The sequence below is a fragment of the Erythrolamprus reginae genome, chromosome 3, assembly GCF_031021105.1.
Source record: "Erythrolamprus reginae isolate rEryReg1 chromosome 3, rEryReg1.hap1, whole genome shotgun sequence".
Taxonomy (NCBI): Eukaryota; Metazoa; Chordata; class Lepidosauria; order Squamata; family Dipsadidae; genus Erythrolamprus; species Erythrolamprus reginae.
This window is the reverse complement of record NC_091952.1, coordinates 69,210,280-69,231,712: the sequence shown is the minus strand read 5'-3', so window position 1 is coordinate 69,231,712 and position 21,433 is coordinate 69,210,280. Positions and strand designations below refer to the sequence as shown.

Genomic DNA, 21,433 nt, shown 5'->3' with positions numbered 1-21,433 from the left:
AAACAGATATCCATCCTAAGATAAAATACAGGAAATAGTATAAGGGCAGACTAGATGGACCGTGAGGTCTTTTTTTGCCATCAATCTTCTATGTTACTATGTTTCTATGTATCAGAGTTGGGTTTCTATTGATGCGGTAGGCGACTGCGCCCCAGTAGCAACCGCCAGATTGCACAATTTATATATGACCGCTCTTGTGCAAGTCCTTTGGCCGCCGCCATATTTTTTCTTTAATTTTTGGTTCCTGCACATGCGCAGAAGCAAAATTATGCTGGGGGCATGTGCACACATGTGAGGCTCCCCATGCTGCGTGCACCAGTAGTAACAGGTAAGAGGAATCCGCTCCGGTGTGAAAACCCATCCAATTCTCCTACTCCCCCACCCACCCACACATAACACAAGACACAGTGAAACCTGGTGGAAAATCCTTGCTTAAAACTAGAATTTTAGTTTATACGGTGTGGACAAATTCACTTTTTTGGAGAAATTCTGACTGATCAATTGTCCCACCACATTTTGAATAAAATGACTGGAACCTTTTTCTACTTAGTCTATTGGTTTATTGAGGCTAGGATAGTGCTGGCTTTGTATACAAGGCTGTCTCTGGGTCAGACAGGAAGAAGAGGACAGAAGGTCCTGCATCAAGTGCAGAATAGGTTAGTGTGAACTATGAAGGTGGTTTCTCAGGTGTTCTGGAAAGGGTTTCAAGTGGGCCTTTCCACAGCATCATTCGCATTCGGAACAGCATCCTTTCTAATCATGTAGATCAGGGGAGTCAATGGCACCTTTGAAAACTGTTCAGCGGAGAAAAAAATACAATAGCTCTTGGTAATGCCTTGTTCCTAAGTTGTTCTTACAACTTACGGTGCTGGAACAAGCAGATGAAAGACACCATCTCCCACCTCCAGGGTCCATCTATTTCACCAATTAATACTAAAAGAAAACCACAACTTTTGGTCTTAGGAAAAGGTAGTGGAAGAACTGTTGTTGGTCTACCACTAGGATGATTGAACTTAGCATGGAGTGCCAATAGCCCCTACAGGTGGAGGTGACTCTCGGGCCTTGTCGAAGAAAATATTTGAAGACATCTCAGTTTTGGTTTTGCTTTCAGAACCACCATCACTGGAAGCAGTTTCTTGACCACATTCGTCACAGCAGCAGCAGCAGCAGTCCATGAAGGCCTGTCCGAGGGGTTTGCAAAGGCATAGTAGAAGCACGGGAGTAACTGAGCATTTGAAGAACAGGAAGAACTGGTTGACCAAGCTTAATAGGTCCAGGGTTTGCTTTGTCATGTCAGGAGACAGATAGGCCACCACAATATTACTGACATTTTCAGGAATGGTGCAGAGACCATAGATGACCGTCAGGCCAATCACGGTGCAGTTGAGTTGGCTCTCACACTGCCCATGCTTATTGCCACGGCATTCAGTCTTCTCGGTACTGCTGATCCTTCTGGTGACCAGCTGGCAGCTGACAGTAAAGAGGAGCGGCAGGCAGAAGTAGCACCCGAAATACCACCACATCCGAGCGTTCTGATAAGTGAGAACCAGAGAGTAAATGGACTCGGGCAGCTCCTGAAAAGGTTTCATTGTGCAGTAGTCAGACACCACACCAGAGACCGAGGAGGTGTCCTGTGCCAGCTGCCAAAGAAGGAGCTCTGGGATTGAAAGGGTCATGGAACCCACCCAAATGACAGCCAGCTTGGCAATGATGGAGTGGCAGTGTTCAATCGGGCGGAGCTTGGCTTGAGGGCTGGTGGCCGCATGGAATCTGTCGATGCCCAAGGCGCAGAGGCTGAAGGTGGTGATTCCCAGAGAAGTCACCTAGGAGCATAACAAAGAGAAGTGGTTGAATTGAGACGGCCAAAGAGAGAAATAAAACCTTCTTCACCTCTCCTTAACTGTGTGTGTTTGAATTTCTCCTTTGGATTTAATTGGGGGCTTGTAACATGAAGCCCGGCATAACAATACAGAACTTTTTTTTTCAATTTTGTGCAAAAGGATTTCAAAGGAAAAAAATAAACCCTGCCTCTAGCATAGAAAATTCATTTACTACACAGAATAATGGAAATCCCAAATTATGCCAAAATAAAATGGGATGTACAAAACAGGGAAAATCATTCCAGTCCCCAGAACTTTTTAAATGTTTCAAGAGCAACTATGCAAGTTTGTACAATAATTCTCCAGAATACAGAGAGCAGCATGGGAGATGGCAAATACCCACAAATGAAAAGATGCATATTTGATTATTAGTGTCTGTTATGAGAATAATGATCCCATTTAATTATGTAACCTGAACAGAATAAGTCACATTTGGGGGACCAGCTTTACTAAGGAATGTGTGTGACTTTCTGATATATCAGATGCAAAAATCAAGAGGATTGGAAAACCTTTACTAAGAAATGTAATTAAATAGGAGTAACATTCTCATTCTCTCTCCCCACCAAGAATTATACATATAGTGCAGTGTAGTTGAATATGCTGCACAAGGACAAAGTCAAATCGAAAATGCATCCTTGCTTAAAAAACCTTTGGCCATCTGTGTAAATATGGTAAAAAATGTAATATGGAAGTGAAATAATAGATTAGAATGTTTCCCTTATAGTTTGCATGATATTCTCTACCACTAAAAAAACATTCTATCAAAATAGATGTGTTTTCTAAAAGCTTTTTATCTCCCATTCCTTTATTCTGTTTCTTGTATATCATGCTTCCTTGATCTACTTCTACATTCTTCTTTTTACAGAGGGGAAATTAATAAGGAAAAACCGATGGGAGAACAGTGTTTCTCAACCTGGGGGTCGGGACCCCTTTGGGGGTCGAACGACCGTTTCACAGGGGTTGCCTAAGACCGTGGGAAAAGACCAATTTCCTATGGTGTTAGGAACTAAAGCTTCTAGTCTGGCTCCTTGGAACATATTTTTACAATCCGACCAATCAGGCGTGTTCCTCTGACCTTCCTGCCAATCAGCTTAAAGCTCTGTTGGGAGAATTGGCGCTAGACTTATGGTTGGGGGTCACCACAACACGAGGAACTATAGTAAAGGGTCACGGCATTAGAAAGGTTGAGAATCACTTCCTTAGAAGATCAGGAGAGATTCTTAGGTCATTACTTAGTCATCCTTAAGTAACCTTTTGGTCCTTTCCAAAAAAAAAAAGTTTCACTGAGTCAAAATACATCTCCTTTCTGAGCATCAAGTGAGTTAAGGAAGTTTGTTGATGTCCCGAAGTAGCTTTTGTTAATTTCCGCTGCATTCAGAATCCCAGGAAAACATCCTTCTCTGCCAAAAGGGAAGATGGCAAAGCGTGGAGGAGAAAATGCCAAACACTGGGTGGGTTGGGCGGACAATGTAGAACATGAATAAATATCAGCCGGGGGGTGGAGGAAGGGCTCGCCTCCTTGCACAACACTCTCCATTACAAATGCTGTGCTTTCCTTCAGTTCAGGAAATACTACGCCTCATTTGGACAGTTGTTCATAGACTGCTGAAGAGCTCCGGGCCCTAATTGCAGGCACCCGCTCACTTCTCAGAGGAAAGAGGGACATTTATTTAACACTGGAAGCTTTGGAAATTAAGCAAAGAGGCTCACTTTCTTCGCTCTCCCTCCCTCTCCCGCTCTTTCCCTGTCCCATGTCCTTTGAACTGCAGCCAAACCAGCATAAAACAGAGCTATTCCATGGTACAATCTCTCATGGTGTTTATTAAACCAGGGTTTCCCAACCTTGGCAACTTGGAGATATTTGGACTTCAACTCCCAGAATTCCCCAGCCAGCGAATGCTGGCTGGGGAATTCTGGGAGTTGAAGTCCAGATATCTTCAAGTTGCCAAGGTTGGGGAGCACTGTATTAAACTATGAGCTTCCAATGGATGGTTAAAAAAATTGAGGCAAGGCCATATTCATATTTGTGGCCATCATATTGATGAATGCTAAAGAAAGATGGGGTTTATGGAGAAATTCTTTAAAATTTGTTTGTCTGGGACTGCCTCCTGCCGCATGAATCCCAGCATCTGGTTAGGTCCCAGAGTCAGCCTTCTCCAGGTCCCGTCAGCTAGACAATGTTGCTTGGCAAGGCCTAGGGGAAGAGCCTTCTCTGTGGGGGGCCCAGCCCTCTGGAATCAGCTCTCCCAGGAGATTCGTACTGCCCCCACTCTCCTTGCCTTCCGCAAGAATTTAAAAACCTATTTATGCCACCAGGCTTGGGATCACTAGATCCTAGCCTCTGGCCAAGGAGTGTGTGGTATGTTTGTGGTTTGAATCCGAATGAATGATTTTTAATGTTTTAGCCTTTTTAGAATGGTTTTAGATTAGTTATTTATATTAATTGGATTTCAGATGCTTTATTGTATACTGCTTTTTTGATATGTTGTGAGCTGCCCTGAATCCACGGAGAGGGGCGGCACACAAGTCCAATAGATAGATAGATAGATAGATAGATAGATAGATAGATAGATAGATAGATAGATAGATAGATAGACAGACAGACAGACAGACAGACAGACAGACAGACAGACAGACAGACAGACAAGATAGATAAGATAGATAAGATACAGTAGGTAGGTAGGTAGGTAGATAAAATAGATAAGATACAGTAGGTAGGTAGGTAGGTAGGTAGATAAAATACATAAGATACAGTAGGTAGGTAGGTAGGTAGGTAGGTAGATAGATAGATAGATAGATAGATAGATAGATAGATAGATAGACAGATAGACAAGATAGATAAGATAGATAAGATACAGTAGGTAGGTAGATAGATAGATAGATAAGATACCTTAGGTAGATAGATAGATAGATAGATAGATAGATAGATAGATAGATAGATAGATAGATAGATATAGATAGATAGATGATAGATGATAGATAGATAGATGGATTAGATAGATAGATAGATAGATAGATGATAGATGATAGATAGATGAATTAGATAGATAGATAGATAGATAAGATGATAGATAGATAGATAGATAGATAAGATAGATAGATAGATAGATAGATAAGATAGATAGATAGATAGATAGATAGATAGATGGATTAGACAGATAGATAGATAAGATAGATAGATAGATAGATAGATAAGATAGATAGATAAGATAGATAGATAGATAGATAGATAGAGATAGATAGATAGATAGATAGATAGATAGATAGATAGATAGATAGATAGATAGATAGATAAAAGCCAACCCAGATAAAGAATTTGAAGTTCCAAGCAGGTTCACTACGTGATTTGAAGGACTTCATATATTATTGTGGAGGTTGCTTGGCTGCTTCTGCTGGATAGCACAACAGATGTATGAATGAATATTCAGTTAGGTTGTAGCATCACCTGTTTCTAAAATATAAGTTAAGAGATTTCAAAATGTCAAGGAGATTTCCTGTCATCCAAATCATGCTTGTCCCAAAAGTGCTTTTTCAAGATTCCCCACCATCCAGTCAGAGCTGAAGAAACTTCTTGGATGAAAGTCCAGTTGCCTCTTTAAAAAGCACCTTTGGAGAAGATTTCAAGATGGGCACCCGTGTTAGCAAAATACAGCAAACAGAAGGATGTCTTCAAAATGAATACATTCATTAAGGTGTAAATTGTCATTTAAAACTTGAGTTCTGCTGTTTTACTATAATACTACCATATGATCTACTGTAATACCTTTTTCAGTGTGAATCTGCCTTTGAGGAAGAGTTGACTTCTGGTGAATGTCTGGACTAGTCCGTACAGTTTTCTTGGCAAGGTTTTCCAGAAATTAATTAATTAATTAATTAATTAGTTTGTTGGTTGGTTGGTTGATTGATTGATTTGATTTGATTTGATTTGATTTGATTTGATTTGATTTGATTTGACTCAGGGCGGCTTACAACATGTTAGCAATAGCACTTTTTAACAGAGCTAGCATATTGCCCCCACAATCCGGGTCCTCATTTTACCCACCTCGGAAGGATGGAAGGCTGAGTCAACCTTGAGCTGGTGATGAGATTTGAACCGCTGACCTTCAGATCTACAAGTCAGCTTCAGTGGCCTGCATTACAGCACTCTACCTGCTGCGCCACCCAGGCTCTCATTTTTTGCTCTCATTTCTCTCACTTTCATTTCTGTTTTTCTCTTTCCTCTCCCTTTTTCTTTCTCTTGTCGTAATCCAGAAGCAGGGCTGCAGGACCTGGAGAGAGGTGTGGGAAGAGGCAGGCTCTTCCGGTAGGGGGTGCGGCTGCGGTGGTAGCGGCAGAGTCTGCCTCCCCGGCAGGCAAAATCCCATTTTGTTCAGGGGAGGGCATGTGCCTCTGGGGGGAGGAGAGGCTGAGCGCAAGCTTTAAAATGGCGGGAGGGTGAGGCAAGAGATCCGGCCTGGGCAGCACTGTGACCCCAGCAATGATTTGCCATTGTCTGCTTAGGCACATTAAAAAAGAAAAGTAAAAGCAAAACAAGTTTGTTTTGGGTAGAAATTAGAATAGAATAGAATAGAATAGAATTCTTTATTGGCCAAGTGTGATTGGACACACAAGGAATTTGTCTTGGTGCAGATGCTCTCAGCGTACATAAAAGAAAAAGATACATTTGTCAAGAATCATGAGGTAAAACACTTAATGATTGTCACAGGGGTCAAATAAGCAATGAAGAAACCAGCAATATTAAGAGGCACCCGGAGTAAAATTCGGGTACAAAAACCTTTGTGGACAAGATACAAAGCTGTGTACGATTCAGAGAATCGGTCTATAACGGAACTGCAAATTTGCAGAAGGGTTCCTAATATAGCAGAGAGCAGAGGGGGCTGACATTAGCAAAGCAGCTGCAACAAAATCTAGTTCCATTTAAAATAACTGTCCTTAAATAGATGCTATCCAGATCTCTTGAAGTAGATCTCTACATTTTTTCACATTTTACATAATATTCCTATGGTGTGTTTTTTTTTAATGAAGAATAATCCAAACCTACAATCTTTCATCTACAACTTGAACAAATCCCCAAGGAAAAAAGAAATGCAGCATGTGTTAATTGCTGCTTTGGTAGGAAGCTTTTTATATAACTGTGCTTACAATCACAGCCATAAAGTTACTGGCATAACAGGAAAATATTTAAGTCTTTATTGCAGTTTGTGAATTAACAATTCAACTATCAATATTGTAGGAGCAGCAGTGCAAATATAGCCATCTGGATTGATGTCATTGTCATCAGGAGAATTTGGGTGATATTTCTATGCAGGTCTGCAAATTTGAATATTTAATTAACCAAGGACAAAAACCAGTGAACCATTGTTCCTATAGGACCTAAATGTGACTCCAGTGATATGGATAGATCTATCTAGTGTTAACTTTAGACAATATTTTGTTATGAAGCTATGAAAGTTTATGATGTAATCTATTAGTTATCCTGAGATAAATAAAACAGATGCAAAAATAAAGACAAATATTCAATGAGATGAGGGGAAGTCGGTAGTGTTTATTTAAGAGCCTTGGTGGCACAGTGATTAGAATGTAGTCTTGCAGGTTAACTCAACACACCATTGCCAAGAGTCTGATTCTCACTGATTCAAGGTTGACTCAGTCCTCTATCAGTAATGGGCAGCCAAAAATTTTACTGCCACACTGTGGATGTGGCTTATTTTATGGGTGTGGCTTAATGGTCATGGGACTGGGTAGGAGTGGCTTGCCAGCCATGTGGCCTGGTGGGAGTGTCTTGAACGATCATCATCATTCAAGTGAACTTACAACCTTACCAATGTTGCTTGCTGGGATGACAATTTGCTTTGCATTTCCTGCGTCCTTCCTGGGTCGCCCTCCCTGCATCAGGCTGGGTAGCTAGGCGAATGGGTGCTGCCAGAAGCATAAATGCTGCCAGCGCCGCTTCCACCCACGCCTTCTGTTTGCACCTCAGGTGGGAGGTGGCCGCGTGAGGCTGGAGGGGAGTGGGAAGCTCGTCCAAGGCCAGAAAGGAGGAAAGAGGAAAAAAGCAAGGAGTGCAGACGCTGCAGCAGCAGTAGGGGGGAAAAGGAGAGCTGAGCCGAGACTAGTAATCCAGGAAGTGACAGCTGCCGATCACTGGAGCTGTGCACGGATCTTCACTTCCGCCAGTGGAACTGTGTTCCACCCCGTCCTGCCTGCTGCCCACCCCTATCTTTTATCCTTCCAAGGTGGGTAAAATGAGGACTCAGATTGTTGGGGGCAATATGCTGATTCTATAAACTGCTTAGAGAGGGCTGTAAAACACTGTGAATATATAAGTCTAAGTGCTATTGATATTGCTAAGGCAATTTTCTGTGAATTCTATGAAACTATGAATCCTAAGGCAGATCATAGTTTGAAGAGAATACAGTATGGCAAAATGCATAGCTGGTTTTGCCATTTTTCCACTGCAAATTATCGCTTTCAAGACACCTTTGCTGTTTTCCAATATGGATGGCTGCATGTCTCTTAATTGCAAAACCAAACACAATGATACACAACAGGTTTTGCAAAAGAGAATCTATTTGTTCATATGTAGAATTCCATGCAGAATTGCAGATAAGAATTCCATGCAGAATTGCAGATAAGAAACTTGCCAAAATAAACAAATTACCAATACATCAATGAATATCAGAATATGGTAGTTTAAATAAAATAATGCTCTATAACCTTTCATAGAAACTAGACCAAATATCCTAATGCTCTATCTAACAGGAAAATCATCTGATTAAATAAAGATGAAGATGGCAAAGTGCTTAATGTCAATAGATTTATTGCATCTGGATTGCAAAACCCCTTAAGATCACTAGATGGCAGCAAAGCATTCGATTATCCATTTCTCTTTGCCACCATCTACTGTCATCTACTTTTTTTGCAGCCGGAATCTTTTAACTCCAATTTAACTTTCAGCCCAATAGAATGACAGAAAACTGCATAGAAAACCTAAATCTGCCTACATTTTTCACAGTTAGCATGGTTTCTGGCAGTGGTGGGATGTGTTGATTGCAAGAATAAGTACTTGACTTATGATTGTGTGTTCTTATTTTGCAACCAGCTTTTGATGTGTCCAACTGTTAGCGTCCTTGTCATATTACATCAAAGACTCATTGTTTTCTCTGCCTCCTTCATGTTCTCTGCTGTCCTCGTAGTCGAGCTCTGAATCATTCACAGATGTCCATCACCTGCTTTTCTCTCATATCCTACTGCACTGAGCAGGGAAGCTATAGAAATTGTGTTGAAAAATTGCAGTTTCTAAAGACAGACAATCTATTCATTGTAGGGAATTGCAATATATATATATATCACATGTTTTTTTGCTGAATTTGAAAATTAAGGGAGACTAGGATAGATCTATTTTGGCCTTGTTTTGGCCTCATCAGCTAGCCATGCAGAATTGCAGATAATTGCAGACTTGAACCTGCAACCTTTGCTACAGTATCCAATCCTTTCAGCTCTGTACCAGGGAAGGGTTACATTTTGTGTCGAATCACCCTGGCATATTGAAGGAACATCACAGCTGCTCTTTTGCCTCTCGGCCCAACCCAGGACCATTTCAAGGCAGTTAATTTTATTGATAGCTGACAATTCTATCTGTATATGTCACATGTTTTTTACTGAATTTGAAAATTAAGGGAGACTAGGATAGCGCTATTTCAGCCTTGTTCTGGCCTCATCAGCTAGCCATACCCTTACTGGGATTTGATCCTGGGGCCTCTGCCTTGTAATATATTGCAATTCCCTACAATGTTTATTGCTTCCAGTTTCACATACGTATCCAGTTTCACATACGTATATATATATGTATAGGTTTATTATTTCCGTATGTATGTATGTATGTATGTATGTATGTATGTATGTATGTGTGTGTATATATATATATATATATATTCATAGATTTTCACTGACGGTCTTGGTATATTCGGGTTTCTTCCCGTGTAGGATTTGGACATTTCTGGCGACGTTTCGATGAGGTCCCACTCATCATCTTCAGGCTGGTGTTTCTGTCCTTGTTCTAAGGCGAACACTGTGAGACCTAAGCTGCCTTCCTTCTATAAATACTGGTGGCTGGGTGTGGTTTGATGGCTCAGCAATTGCCTGCTGTGTAGAAACTTCCTGGTGAGTCAGTGGGGTAACATCTGGGGTCGTTGATGTAGCTGAAGTATGCTGATTAGTTAATGGTTGTTGATTAGGCGTGATATCCTGAGTAGTTGGAGCTTGAAGGGTACTTGATTGTTTTGCAATATGTGTTCTGAGTCTAGTTTCTGTTTTTATGGCTGGGTTACGTTTGAAGGCTGGTTTCCAGATGTCTGGTAGGCGGCAGGTATCATCCCGCTTCTTCATATTTTGGGGATGTTTTTCTATCTCAATGGCTTCCATTATTATTCTTTTGCTGTAGTGTTCTGTTTTGGAAATTAATTTAGTACTGTCAAAATCAATTTCATGTCCTGTAGTTTTGAAGTGTTGGAAAAGGGAGGAGGTTTTTTCTTTTTTCCTTAATGCATTCTTATGTTCTGCAACAGGAGAGTAAATGCACGTGTTGCAGAACATAAGAATGCATTAAGGAAAAAAGAAAAAACCTCCTCCCTTTTCCAACACTTCAAAACTACAGGACATGAAATTGAGTTGTGTTTTGAATGATGCGAAGTTTCCATGGAAAATGTATTTGGCTGAAATGTATTACCAAGGAGTCTTTCTTAATAAGGGCAGGATAAAGGCCATTTTAATTTTCTTTCAACGGTGCCATAGGATAATATTTTCCAAAATACTCTCAGAGCAGCTTCAGTGTTCTTAAACAAAGGAGCATCTTACGGCAAGATTCGATTATTCCGCAACCAAGATGCATACTATAAAATCGGTGTATTTTATTTTATTTTATTTAAAAGGTATCAGGTACACTCTCTCTTCTCTTGGTTCTTCCTCACTTCTCCAAACTAGGGATTTACAAAAACTCAATTAAGTAGATATGATTGAAACAGCCTTACTTCCATAAATCGAAATCTCACCATATCATTTAGGAACGGATTGCAAGGATGGACATTGAATTCAGCCTTCCACAGTCTTGTCATTAGATGCTATTTGTATTTATATTTATTATTTAAATTTATTCATCATTCTTCCAATAGACTTACATTTCTATGGTATCAGCTGGTTGTCAGACCAAAAGTGAGCATCATTGGAGTAAAACCTAAGCAGAGATCAGCACCATTCAGCTGAAGTGGTTAGGCCTGCAACTAATTTAATGCATTCTTATGTTCTGCAACAGGAGAGTAAATGCACATGTTGCAGAACATAAGAATGCATTAAGGAAAAAAGAAAAAACCTCCTCCCTTTTCCAACACTTCAAAACTACAGGACATGAAATTGATTTTGACAGTACTAAATTAATTTCCAAAACAGAACACTACAGCAAAAGAATAATAATGGAAGCCATTGAGATAGAAAAACATCCCCAAAATATGAAGAAGTGGGATGATACCTCCCGCCTACCAGACATCTGGAAACCAGCCTTCAAACGTAACCCAGCCATAAAAACAGAAACTAGACTCAGAACACATATTGCAAAACAATCAAGTAGCCTGCAAGCTCCAACTACTCAGGATATCACGCCTAATCAACAACCATTAACTAATCAGCATACTTCAGCTACATCAACGACCCCAGATGTTACCCCACTGACTCACCAGGAAGTTTCTACACAGCAGGCAATTGCTGAGCCATCAAACCACACCCAGCCACCAGTATTTATAGAAGGAAGGCAGCTTAGGTCTCGCAGTGTTCACCTTAGAACAAGGACAGAAACACCAGCCTGAAGATGATGAGTGGGACCTCATCGAAACGTCGCCAGAAATTTCCAAATCCTACACGGGAAGAAACCCGAATATACCAAGACCGTCATATATATATATTACTCAATAAAGTTAACCATGAGTTGGCATTTTCCTATGCCATACTGTAATTACAGTACTATTGTGTTCAAGGACATGCTTTGGATTCACACGTTGCTTTTAACCTGATTATTGATTTTATATATAAATATATATTGCAATTCCCTACAATGTTTATTGTTTCCAGTTTCACATACGTATCCTTTTTTGGTAGCTTTGGATAGAATCGCCAAGTTGTACTTTTACAAAAGGTTTTGCTTTCCTAAGATAGTGGAAGATGTAAATAGTTTAGAGATTTTAAGATTGGAAAAGTTACTTCTGGAGCATGGAGAACCTTTGGAAAGAAAGTGGTTTCAGAAATACAGATTTTTATCAAACTGTACATGTCTGTGTCAAATAAAAATGGTTCCACCTTTAAAAAAAAAAGAGTATAAGAGATTGAACCTATTCTCTATTTCCCCAGAGGATGGGACCATAATCATTTAAAGCTGTAAGGAGATTTGTAGATTTAGGCCAGGTATCAGGAGGAATTTCCTGACTCTTTACACTATGCAGTAAACCAGTGGAACAGACTGCCACTGGTGTATTCTCCTTGGTTTGAGGTCCAGACAGAGTATGGATAGTGGTGATCTCTCAGCGATACTGTGGTCTAGTGGATCTATGACACTGAGCTAGATGATTTCTGAAATCATTTCCAATTCTGTAATTGTGTATGTCAGGACCAAGATATTATTCCATATAGCCTAAACTAAATGGCTATTTCCAAGTAAAGGTTACAACCTATCAAAGGTTTGAGGATAAGTGTGATGGTAAATTAGTTGCAGGCCTAACCACTTCAGCTGATGGTGCTGATCTCTGCTTAGGTTTTACTCCAATGATGCTCACTTTTGGTCTGGCAGCTAGCTGATACCATAGAAATGTAAGTCTATTGGAAGAATGACGAATAAATTTAAATAATAAATACAGTAGTCCCTCGCTATATCGCGCTTCACCTACTGCGGCTTGACTTCATTGCGGGTTTTCAAGAAATATTAATGAGAAAAATCATTCGCGGATCTTCGCTGGTTCGCGGGTTTCTGAGGAAGTTGATCGGCAGATTTAAACAGCCTGCGGAACTCGATCGGCAGGGTTTTTTTTAAAAAAAACAACTAAAATTGTAAATACTGTATTTAAATACTGTATCTAAAATAAATACTGTGTGGGAAGGGTTTATAAACACTTAAAACAATGAAAACTTACCAAACAATTACAATATAAATACTTAAATAAGTACTATCAGTCGATAAATTCCCCATCACGGATTTCACCTATCGCGGCCGGGTCTGGAACGTAACACCAGCGATAGGTGAGGGCTTACTGTATAAATACAAATAGCATCTAATGACAAGATTGTGGAAGGCTGAATTCAATGTCCATCCTTGCAATCCGTTCCTAAATTATATGGTGAGATTTCGATTTATGGAAGTAAGGCTGTTTCAATCATATCTACTTAATTGAGTTTTTGTAAATCCCTAGTTTGGAGAAGTGAGGAAGAACCAAGAGAAGAGAGAGTGTACCTGATACCTTTTAAATAAAATAAAATACACTGATTTTATAGTATGAATCTTGGTTGCGGAATAATCAAATCTTGCCGTAAGATGCTCCTTTGTTTAAGAACACTGAAGCTGCTCTGAGAGTATTTTATTTTATTTTTTATTTATTTATTTTGTCCAATACACAATGAGGGTTTTAGTGGGTATATATCTATATACACATAGTAAAATACATGATGAAGGTTATAGAGGAGATACTCATAGTAAAATATATCTAAGAAAGAATAGAAAAGAAGGTATAGTAATAGAACATATCAATGAAAGAATAGAAGAAGAGATATAGGCATAGAAGAAAGGTATAGGAGATATAGGAGAGCAATAGGACAGGGGACGGAAGGCACTCTAGTGCACTTGTACTCGCCCCTTACTGACCTCTTAGGAATCTGGATAGGTCAACCGTAGATAATCTAAGGGTAAAGTGTTGGGGGTTTGGGGATGACACTATGGAGTCCGGTAATGAGTTCCACGCTTCGACAACTCGGTTACTGAAGTCATATTTTTTACAGTCAAGTTTGGAGCGGTTAATATTAAGTTTAAATCTGTTGTGTGCTCTTGTGTTGTTGTGGTTGAAGCTGAAGTAGTCGCTGACAGGCAGGACGTTTCAGCATATGATCTTGTGGGCAATAAGTCTTAAATCTTTTGTTATTAGTATACCAAGGTCTTTAACTGAGTGGGGATTATCTGTGATAATTTGATTATTCAGTTCGTATTTGGAGTTCAGATTCTTCTTCCCAATATGTAGAACAGAGCATTTGCTAGTTAATATTTTGGAAAATATTATCCTATGGCACCGTTGAAAGAAAATCAAAATGGCCTTTATCCTGCCCTTATTAAGAAAGACTCCTTGGTAATACATTTCAGCCAAATAGATTTTCCATGGAAACTTCACATCATTCAAAACACAACTCCTCCTTTCGTCCTCTTTTCATATTAGGAGAAGCCCAACTCCTAGGCAATTCTTGAGGGAAGACATGTAACCTTCCTGAGCCACAAAGCTAAAGTTTTACACTACAGCTGGTTTTGCACAGACTTATGATCAGTTGTAAGAGACTAAGTTCAAGACTATGATATATCCCCCAAACTCTCTCTCACTGGGTGTTGCTGGATATAACCAGGGATGTTGATAGCTGTAATTCAGAATATTCAGAGACCCATAAATTCTTCATCCTGATTATATGTCTTCCAAATATTTGTCATTTATTTATCTATCTATTTGTTTGTTTGATTTATTGATTGATTTCTATGCTGCCCGTCTCCCAAGACTCAGGGTGGCTTACAGCATATTAGAAATCTATTTATTTATTGAATTTATATTGCTGCCTATTCGTCCATGGTGACTCAAGCAGCAGTGGTTTGCTACCAGTATGGTCCAGTTCTACAAACTGGTAGCAGCAATGGTGGGAGGCAGAAGCGTTGTGCATGGGTGCGACCATGCATGCAAACCAGTAGCGATGGGATTTAGAATCCATCGTTGGACTCAAGGTGGCTTACAGAATATAAATTTACCTTAATTAAGGCAGTTAGTAACTCTTTATTAACTCAAACAGCCCCCATGAATTAAAAAAAATTAGAATAATAACTATTGTTGGGTCCTCAGAAGAAATTCAGCATTTTCAAGCAATGATTCAAATGATAGCAAAGCCTTTACTTTCATTTTGAAAGTGAAAACTGTCTGGTTTAGGGAGTTTACGCCCCGAGTCTATGGAGAGGGGCGGCATACAAATCTAATAAATAAATAAATAAATAAATTTTAAGGAAGACCATCCTTTCACAGTTAAATTATGTTTTTCAACCAATTACAAGTGATAACCTTTTACTTCTAGAAAAAAACTTGACTTGTTTCCTCTTTCATCCTGGGTTGATGTCCACTTCCTACCTATGCCTGTGGTGAGCAGCTACTTCACCTTTAACAACAACAACAACACAAGAGCATGCAATAGGTACAAACTAAATGTAAATAGCTCCACACTAGACTGCAGAAAATACAATTTCAGCAATAGAGTGGTCAAAACTTGGAATTCACTACCGGACTCTGTTATTTCTTCCCCCAATCCCAAAATCTTCAACCTTACATTATCCACAATAGACCTCTCCCCTTTTCTAAGAGGTCTGTAAGGGGTGTGCATAAGTGCACCTTTGTGCCTACCGTTCCTGTCCAAATGTCTTTTTTATCTTTTCTATATCTACTTTATTATTATGTTAAACATACTACAATACAATATTATATTTGTATGACAAATAAAATAAATAAATAAATAATTTGAAATGCATTGTATCAATTGGGCAAGAATTTCTCTTAATCTGGTTTCCATTTAGAATTCTCCGGCTTGAGTTATAGAAGAATTTTTACTCGGTGTAATTAAATGTGCATGATCTCTAAAGCTGCCCCAAGTCCACGAAGAGGGGTGGCATACAAGTCCTATCTATCTATCTATCTATCTATCTATCTATCTATCTATCTATCTATCTATCTATCTATCTATCTACCTATCAAGACCGATGACTTGAGTCTAGGTCTTGAAATGTCAGGCATGTATCTTCTAATTATAGATTCAGTACAACCATTAGATGCATTTATTCTTTTTAATTCTGATTTTCTTTCTTGAGATAATTTTAAAGCCCCACTTTTATAATCTTGATGTGAAAAGTACTTAGTTTTCATTTATTAATGCAGAATCTCCTAACCTGTTGTTCTCTATACAATAGTCCTATCGACCTGGAAGATATCAAGCTGCTGGGCAGTCTATTAACAGTTAGAATATTAATATTAATGGTTGAATAATTAATTTTAGTTATTGATGATTGCATTAAAATTTTCACATGATTATCTCCTGGAAACCTAAGGTACATCTTCCAGTTTGTATGTCTCGGGATCAACACAGAAACATTCTCCTCTTCAAATAAGTTATGCTTATGAAATAAGCATATCTGCTTGCTTCCATTTTTTCCAAAGGCATTTTTGTCATCCTCTTTGAAACAGACATGGTGTTTCCTATAGCTCTTTAATCAATCAATCAATCAATCAATCAATCAATCCTTAAACTTGACATAGAAACATAGAAGACTGACGGCAGAAAAAGACCTCATGATCCATTTAGTGTGCCCTTATACTATTTTCTGTATTTTATCTTAGGATGGATATATGTTTATCCCAGGCATGTTTAAATTCAGTTACTGTGGATTTACCAACCACGTCTGCTGGAAGTTTGTTCCAAGCATCTACTAATCTTTCAGTAAAATAATATTTTCTCATGTTGCTATTGATCTTTCCCCCAACTAACTTCAGATTGTGTCCCCTTGTTTTTGTGTTCACTTTCCTATTAAAAACACTTCCCTCCTGAACCTTATTTAACCCCTTAACATATTTAAATATTTTGATCATGTCCCCCCTTTTCCTTCTGTCCTCCAGACTATACAGATTGAGTTCATTAAGTCTTTCCTGATACGTTTTATGCTTAAGACCTTCCACCATTCTTGTAGCCCGTCTTTGGACCCATTCAATTTAATCAATATCTTTTTGTAGGTGAGGTCTCCAGAACTGAACACAGTATTCCAAATGTTGGTCTCACCAGCGCTCTATATAGCGGGATCACAATCTCCCTCTTCCTGCTTGTTATACCTCTAGCTATGCAGCCAAGCATCCTACTTGCTTTTCCTACCACCCGACCACACTGCTCACCCATTTTGAGACTGTCAGGAATCATTACCCCTAAATCCTTCTCTTCTGACGTTTTTGCTAACACAGAAATGCCAATGCAATACTCAGATTGAGGATTCCTTTTCCCGAAGTGCATTATTTTACATTTGGAAACATTAAACTGCAGTTTCCATTGCTTTGACCATTTAGGAAAGCTCATCTTATTGTTTATTAGTAAATCCAAATGGCATGAGATCAAGTCAAATTCAAAACATGAAGCTGGCCGAGCACAAATAACATTGTCCCTCTCTTCCCCAACTGAAGACACAAACTTGTTGATGACACATCCTAGAGGTTAGCAGCGGAAACTCTTACCTCCATGAAAGGCACAAGGCGACAGGAGAAGTTTCCCAGCAGTCTCTTCTTGGTGATTTCATTGAAGATGACCACAGGTAGGCAGAAGAAGAGGATAAGGAAATCCCAGAAAGCAAGACTGGCCAAAATGGAATTCCAGGCACTTTTCATATAGTAGTTATGCCAGACAATGCACATGACTGAGAGGTTCCCAACGATGCCCACAGCAAAGACAATGAGGGACAGGAACATGACAGCATAAGCGCTGTAAGAGCTTTCTGTCACTGGGTAAAGAGGGTTCTGTATCTGGAAACGCTTTCCTAGCCCCACAGTTCTATTAACCTGGGCCTCTCTCTCACCGTAGACTGCCGGGCTCTGCTGGTGGGGTTCAGAAGGATCTAGGCTGGATGGAGCTGGAGGCTTCGTTGGCTGTAAAGTGGCTGGGTTCGCAGCCCGAGGAAATTCTACTTTGACTCCTGGGACATACTGCTGAACTGACTTGGCATCCTCCTCATCCTCATTTGTTCCTCGGCGTGTTCTTCTCCACCTCACCTGTTCTTCTGAGAACCGTTGCTCTTCATGGTTGCCAGCTGGTCCCGAGCCTCTCATCCTGCCCAGTTCTCCAAGTAAGTCTATCGGGACGCCTTGGAAATTGATGTATCTTTTTAAGTGATCTTCTCCAGCCTCTGCTTCCATTCTGGAGGGTCCATAGTTTCCTCCAATATACGGGACAGCTCTTTCTTTCGTCAGGGTTTCCAGTGGCTGCAGAAAACTCAGCAATAGCATACCTGTCCAAGGCAAAGACATCCTTCTTTTTTTCTGCAAAGCGGAGGTAAACAGAAGAGTCGCAGAGAAAGCAATTCACCGAATGACTAGAGATGCCACTGCCCTCAGTCAAAAAAGGGGAGAAAAAGTTTCTTCACTTTGACTTGTGGTCTTAAAAGAGGGCCGGGGGCATGGAAGAGAGAAAGCGAGGAGATGGGAGCTTCAGTCCAGCTTGAGCAGCGACAGAGAGACACTTTGGTCTGCTTTGCCAGCTCTCTGCTGCTGTTTATTCCCTCAGATCTCTGGGCAGAATTAAAAAAAAAAAAAAGGAGGAAAAAAAAATCAGTAATTCATTTCAATCCCCTTTTGTTGGACCGAAGGCCCCCTGGTGGCCAAGCTACAATGCCTACCAGCTCTTGGGAAAGGATCAAAAGCCTCACAGGCCCTGAGCCAGGGAAAGAACCGTGGAAAGAAACCACCTGCTTTAACCCTAGACCTTTCTGCAGACAATTCTATTTCTTTGGGGGTTTTGTATATTTGCTTGTGCAGTAAAAAGAGGGTGTTTCAAAAAGAATCAGCAGCCTCTCACTGAAATATTTCCCTTTTTCCCTTCAGGTGCTGAAAGCATTTGTGCCCACACTATTGTGCCTGTGCGAGTGCCCACACCCATAATTCAATGTCTGGGGAGTGTTGTGGTTAGCTCTGGCCCAGCTCCTGCCCCAAGGACTGTGGATGTGGGGGAGACATACACATGCTGCAGGCCTGTTTTGCCACCCCCCCCCCCGGTGGAATCTGCTGATGAAGGCTCCTCTGACCAAGAAGACATGAGTGACAGGGAGAAAGAGAGTGTGGCAGACAGCTCAGAAGGAGATCAATTATCTAGCTCCTCCTTGGATTCAGAACAAGAGTTAATGATACAGCCACGCATGTGGAGAGCGATGCATAGGCAACAACAACTGAGAGATTACTATCAAAGAAAATGAGGCCACCTGTGGTTGGGTGGGGCTGTGGTAATTAGTGAGGCTGATATAAATAGCAGCCTGTGGCCTTGGCCATTGTGGAGGATTATCTGATCGTTGTGTTTCCTGCGTGCTTTGCTGACTTTGACCTTTTGTGTGCTGATTTTTCCCCGCTTTGAAACTAAACCAGAGCAAAGTGTGTTTCACTTTGTGAAAGAAGAAGGACTGTGAATTGCCTCACAGCTGCAAGCTAATTATCACAGAACTGATAAGGGACTTGTACAAATTACCAGTTTGTTTGGAGACCAGTGCTCTTTGCTATACCAAAAGAAGGCTTAGTTTAAGTGAATTTTCATTATAAAGAACATTGTTTTGAATTTTCAAACGTGTGTGTGTCTGAAATTTGTACCTGTGAATTTTTGGGAGGAGTCTACCAGAGAGCCCGACAGTACAGGGAGGGTGAAAATTTCAGCTTCCAGAGGCTTTCCTGGAGCCTGGGGAGGGCAAAAACGCCCTCCCTCTCCCCCAGAGGCCCTCCGGAAGCCAAAATTGCCCTCCCAGAGCCTCCATGCAAGCTGAAAATCAGCTGGCCGGTGTGCATGCTGGAGCTGAGATAGAGTAACGGCTCAGGTGTCGGCAGATATGGCTCCGCGTGCCACCTGTGGCACCCATGCCATAGGTTTGCCATCACTGTTCTAGGGAAATCCACAGGGTAACTTGGATTTTGGATCTACTTGGATCTATTAAGAGTAGTAGATCCTTGGAACAAACTTGGAACAAACTTCCAGCAGATCCTTGAACAAACCTCCAGCAGACGTGGTTGGTAAATCCACAGTAACTGAATTTAAACATGCCTGGGATCCATCCTAAGATAAAGTACATGAAATAGTATAAGGGCAGACTAGATGAACCATGAGGTCTTTTACTGCCGTCAATATTCAATATTTCTATGTTTCTAACTTCTAAAGTCAATTTATGTTTTTTTATGGAGACCCCAGAAAGAGGCTTTGAACAAGGACAAAATAAAAGAGACACTCATGTGACAGTGCAATGGATTTCACAGCTGTCTGTGAAGGTACAGTTCGGACAACTAAGCAGACGTGTTGTGGGCTGAGTGAACAAAAAAAAACCTTTAGAAAACTTGTCCTTAAGTCACACGTTCCAAGAATATTTACTTTGTGTACTTGCACAAGGGAATAGATGGGGAACTTATCAAATTTGTAGATGATACCAAACTGGCAGGAATAGCCAACACTCCAGAAAGAAGATAGGCACAAAATACAGAAGGATCTTGACTAACTTGAACAATGGGCGCTATCTAACAAAAAATGAAATTTAAGGGTGAAAAAAGTAAGATTCTATATTTAGGCAAGAAAAACAAAATGCACAGGAACAATATATGTGGTACATTGCTCAAGAGTAGTAACTGTGAGAGGGATCTTGGAGTCCTAGTAGACAACCATTTAAATATTGAGCCATAAGTGTGCATCAGCTTCCAAAAAGGCCAACACAGTTCTAGGCTGCATTAACAGAGGAATAGAATCAAGATCACGTGAAGTGTTAATACTTGTTAAGGCCAGGCTTGGAATACTGCATTCTGTTTTGGTGGACACAATGCAAAAAGGATGTTGAGACTCTAGAAAAAGTGCAAAGAAGAACAACAAAGTTGATTAGGGGATTAGAGGCTAAAACATATGAAAAATGGTTGCAAGAACTGGGCATGGCTAGTTTAATTAAAAGAAGAACAAGAGGAGATATGATAGCAGTGTATTTATTTATTCGACTTCTGTGCCGCCCAATCCCAAAGGACTCAGGGGTTGCCACAAAGAAGAAAGAGCCAACCTATTCTCTAAGGCAGTGTTTTTCAACCAGGTGTGCTGCAAAGCTCAGCAAGAGAGAGAGAGAGAGAGAGAAAGAAAGAAAAAGAAAGAAAGAAAGAGAAATAAAGCAAGAGAGAGAGAGAAAGAGAGGCAGGGAAGGAGGGAGAGATAGAAAGAGAGCAAAAAAGAGAGGAAGGAAGGAAGAAAGAGAGAAAGAGGGATGGAGAGAAAGAGGAAGGAAGGAAGAGAGAGAAAGAGGGAGAGAAATAGAGCGAAAGGAAGAGAGAGAGAGAGAATTTTTTGTCCAAACTTTTTTTAGCCCCCCACTCCCCCCCCGCTCAAGGTGCCCCATTATTTTGTATATGTAAAAAATGTGCCGCAGCTCAAAAAAGGTTGAAAATCACTGCTCTATGGCACATGAGGGTAGAACAAGAAACAATGGGTAGAAACTAAACAAGGAGAGAAATAACTTAGAAGTAAGAAGAAATTTCCTG

At 40.3% G+C, this 21,433-nt stretch overlaps 1 protein-coding gene across 1 annotated transcript; it reads right to left on the bottom strand.

Annotated features, from left to right (window-relative positions):
* Positions 1-537: 537 nt before the first annotated feature.
* On the bottom strand, positions 538-18,464 carry GPR37L1 (G protein-coupled receptor 37 like 1). The gene is made up of 2 exons (XM_070748941.1): positions 17,417-18,464; positions 538-1,823 (listed from the first exon to the last, which is right to left on the bottom strand). The coding sequence occupies exons 1-2, from the start codon at positions 18,200-18,202 to the stop codon at positions 1,014-1,016; spliced, it is 1,596 nt and encodes a 531-aa protein (XP_070605042.1). The 5' UTR covers positions 18,203-18,464; the 3' UTR covers positions 538-1,013.
* Between the last annotated feature and the right edge of the window lie 2,969 nt (positions 18,465-21,433).

Coding starts and splice junctions, on each gene's coding strand:
- GPR37L1 (XM_070748941.1), bottom strand. CDS start 18,202: ATGTCTTTGCCTTGGACAGGTATGCTATTGCTGAGTTTTCTGCAGCCA. Junction 1,824..17,416: donor GCCTTGTGCCTTTCATGGAG/GTAAGAGTTTCC, acceptor TTATGCTCCTAG/GTGACTTCTCTGGGAATCAC.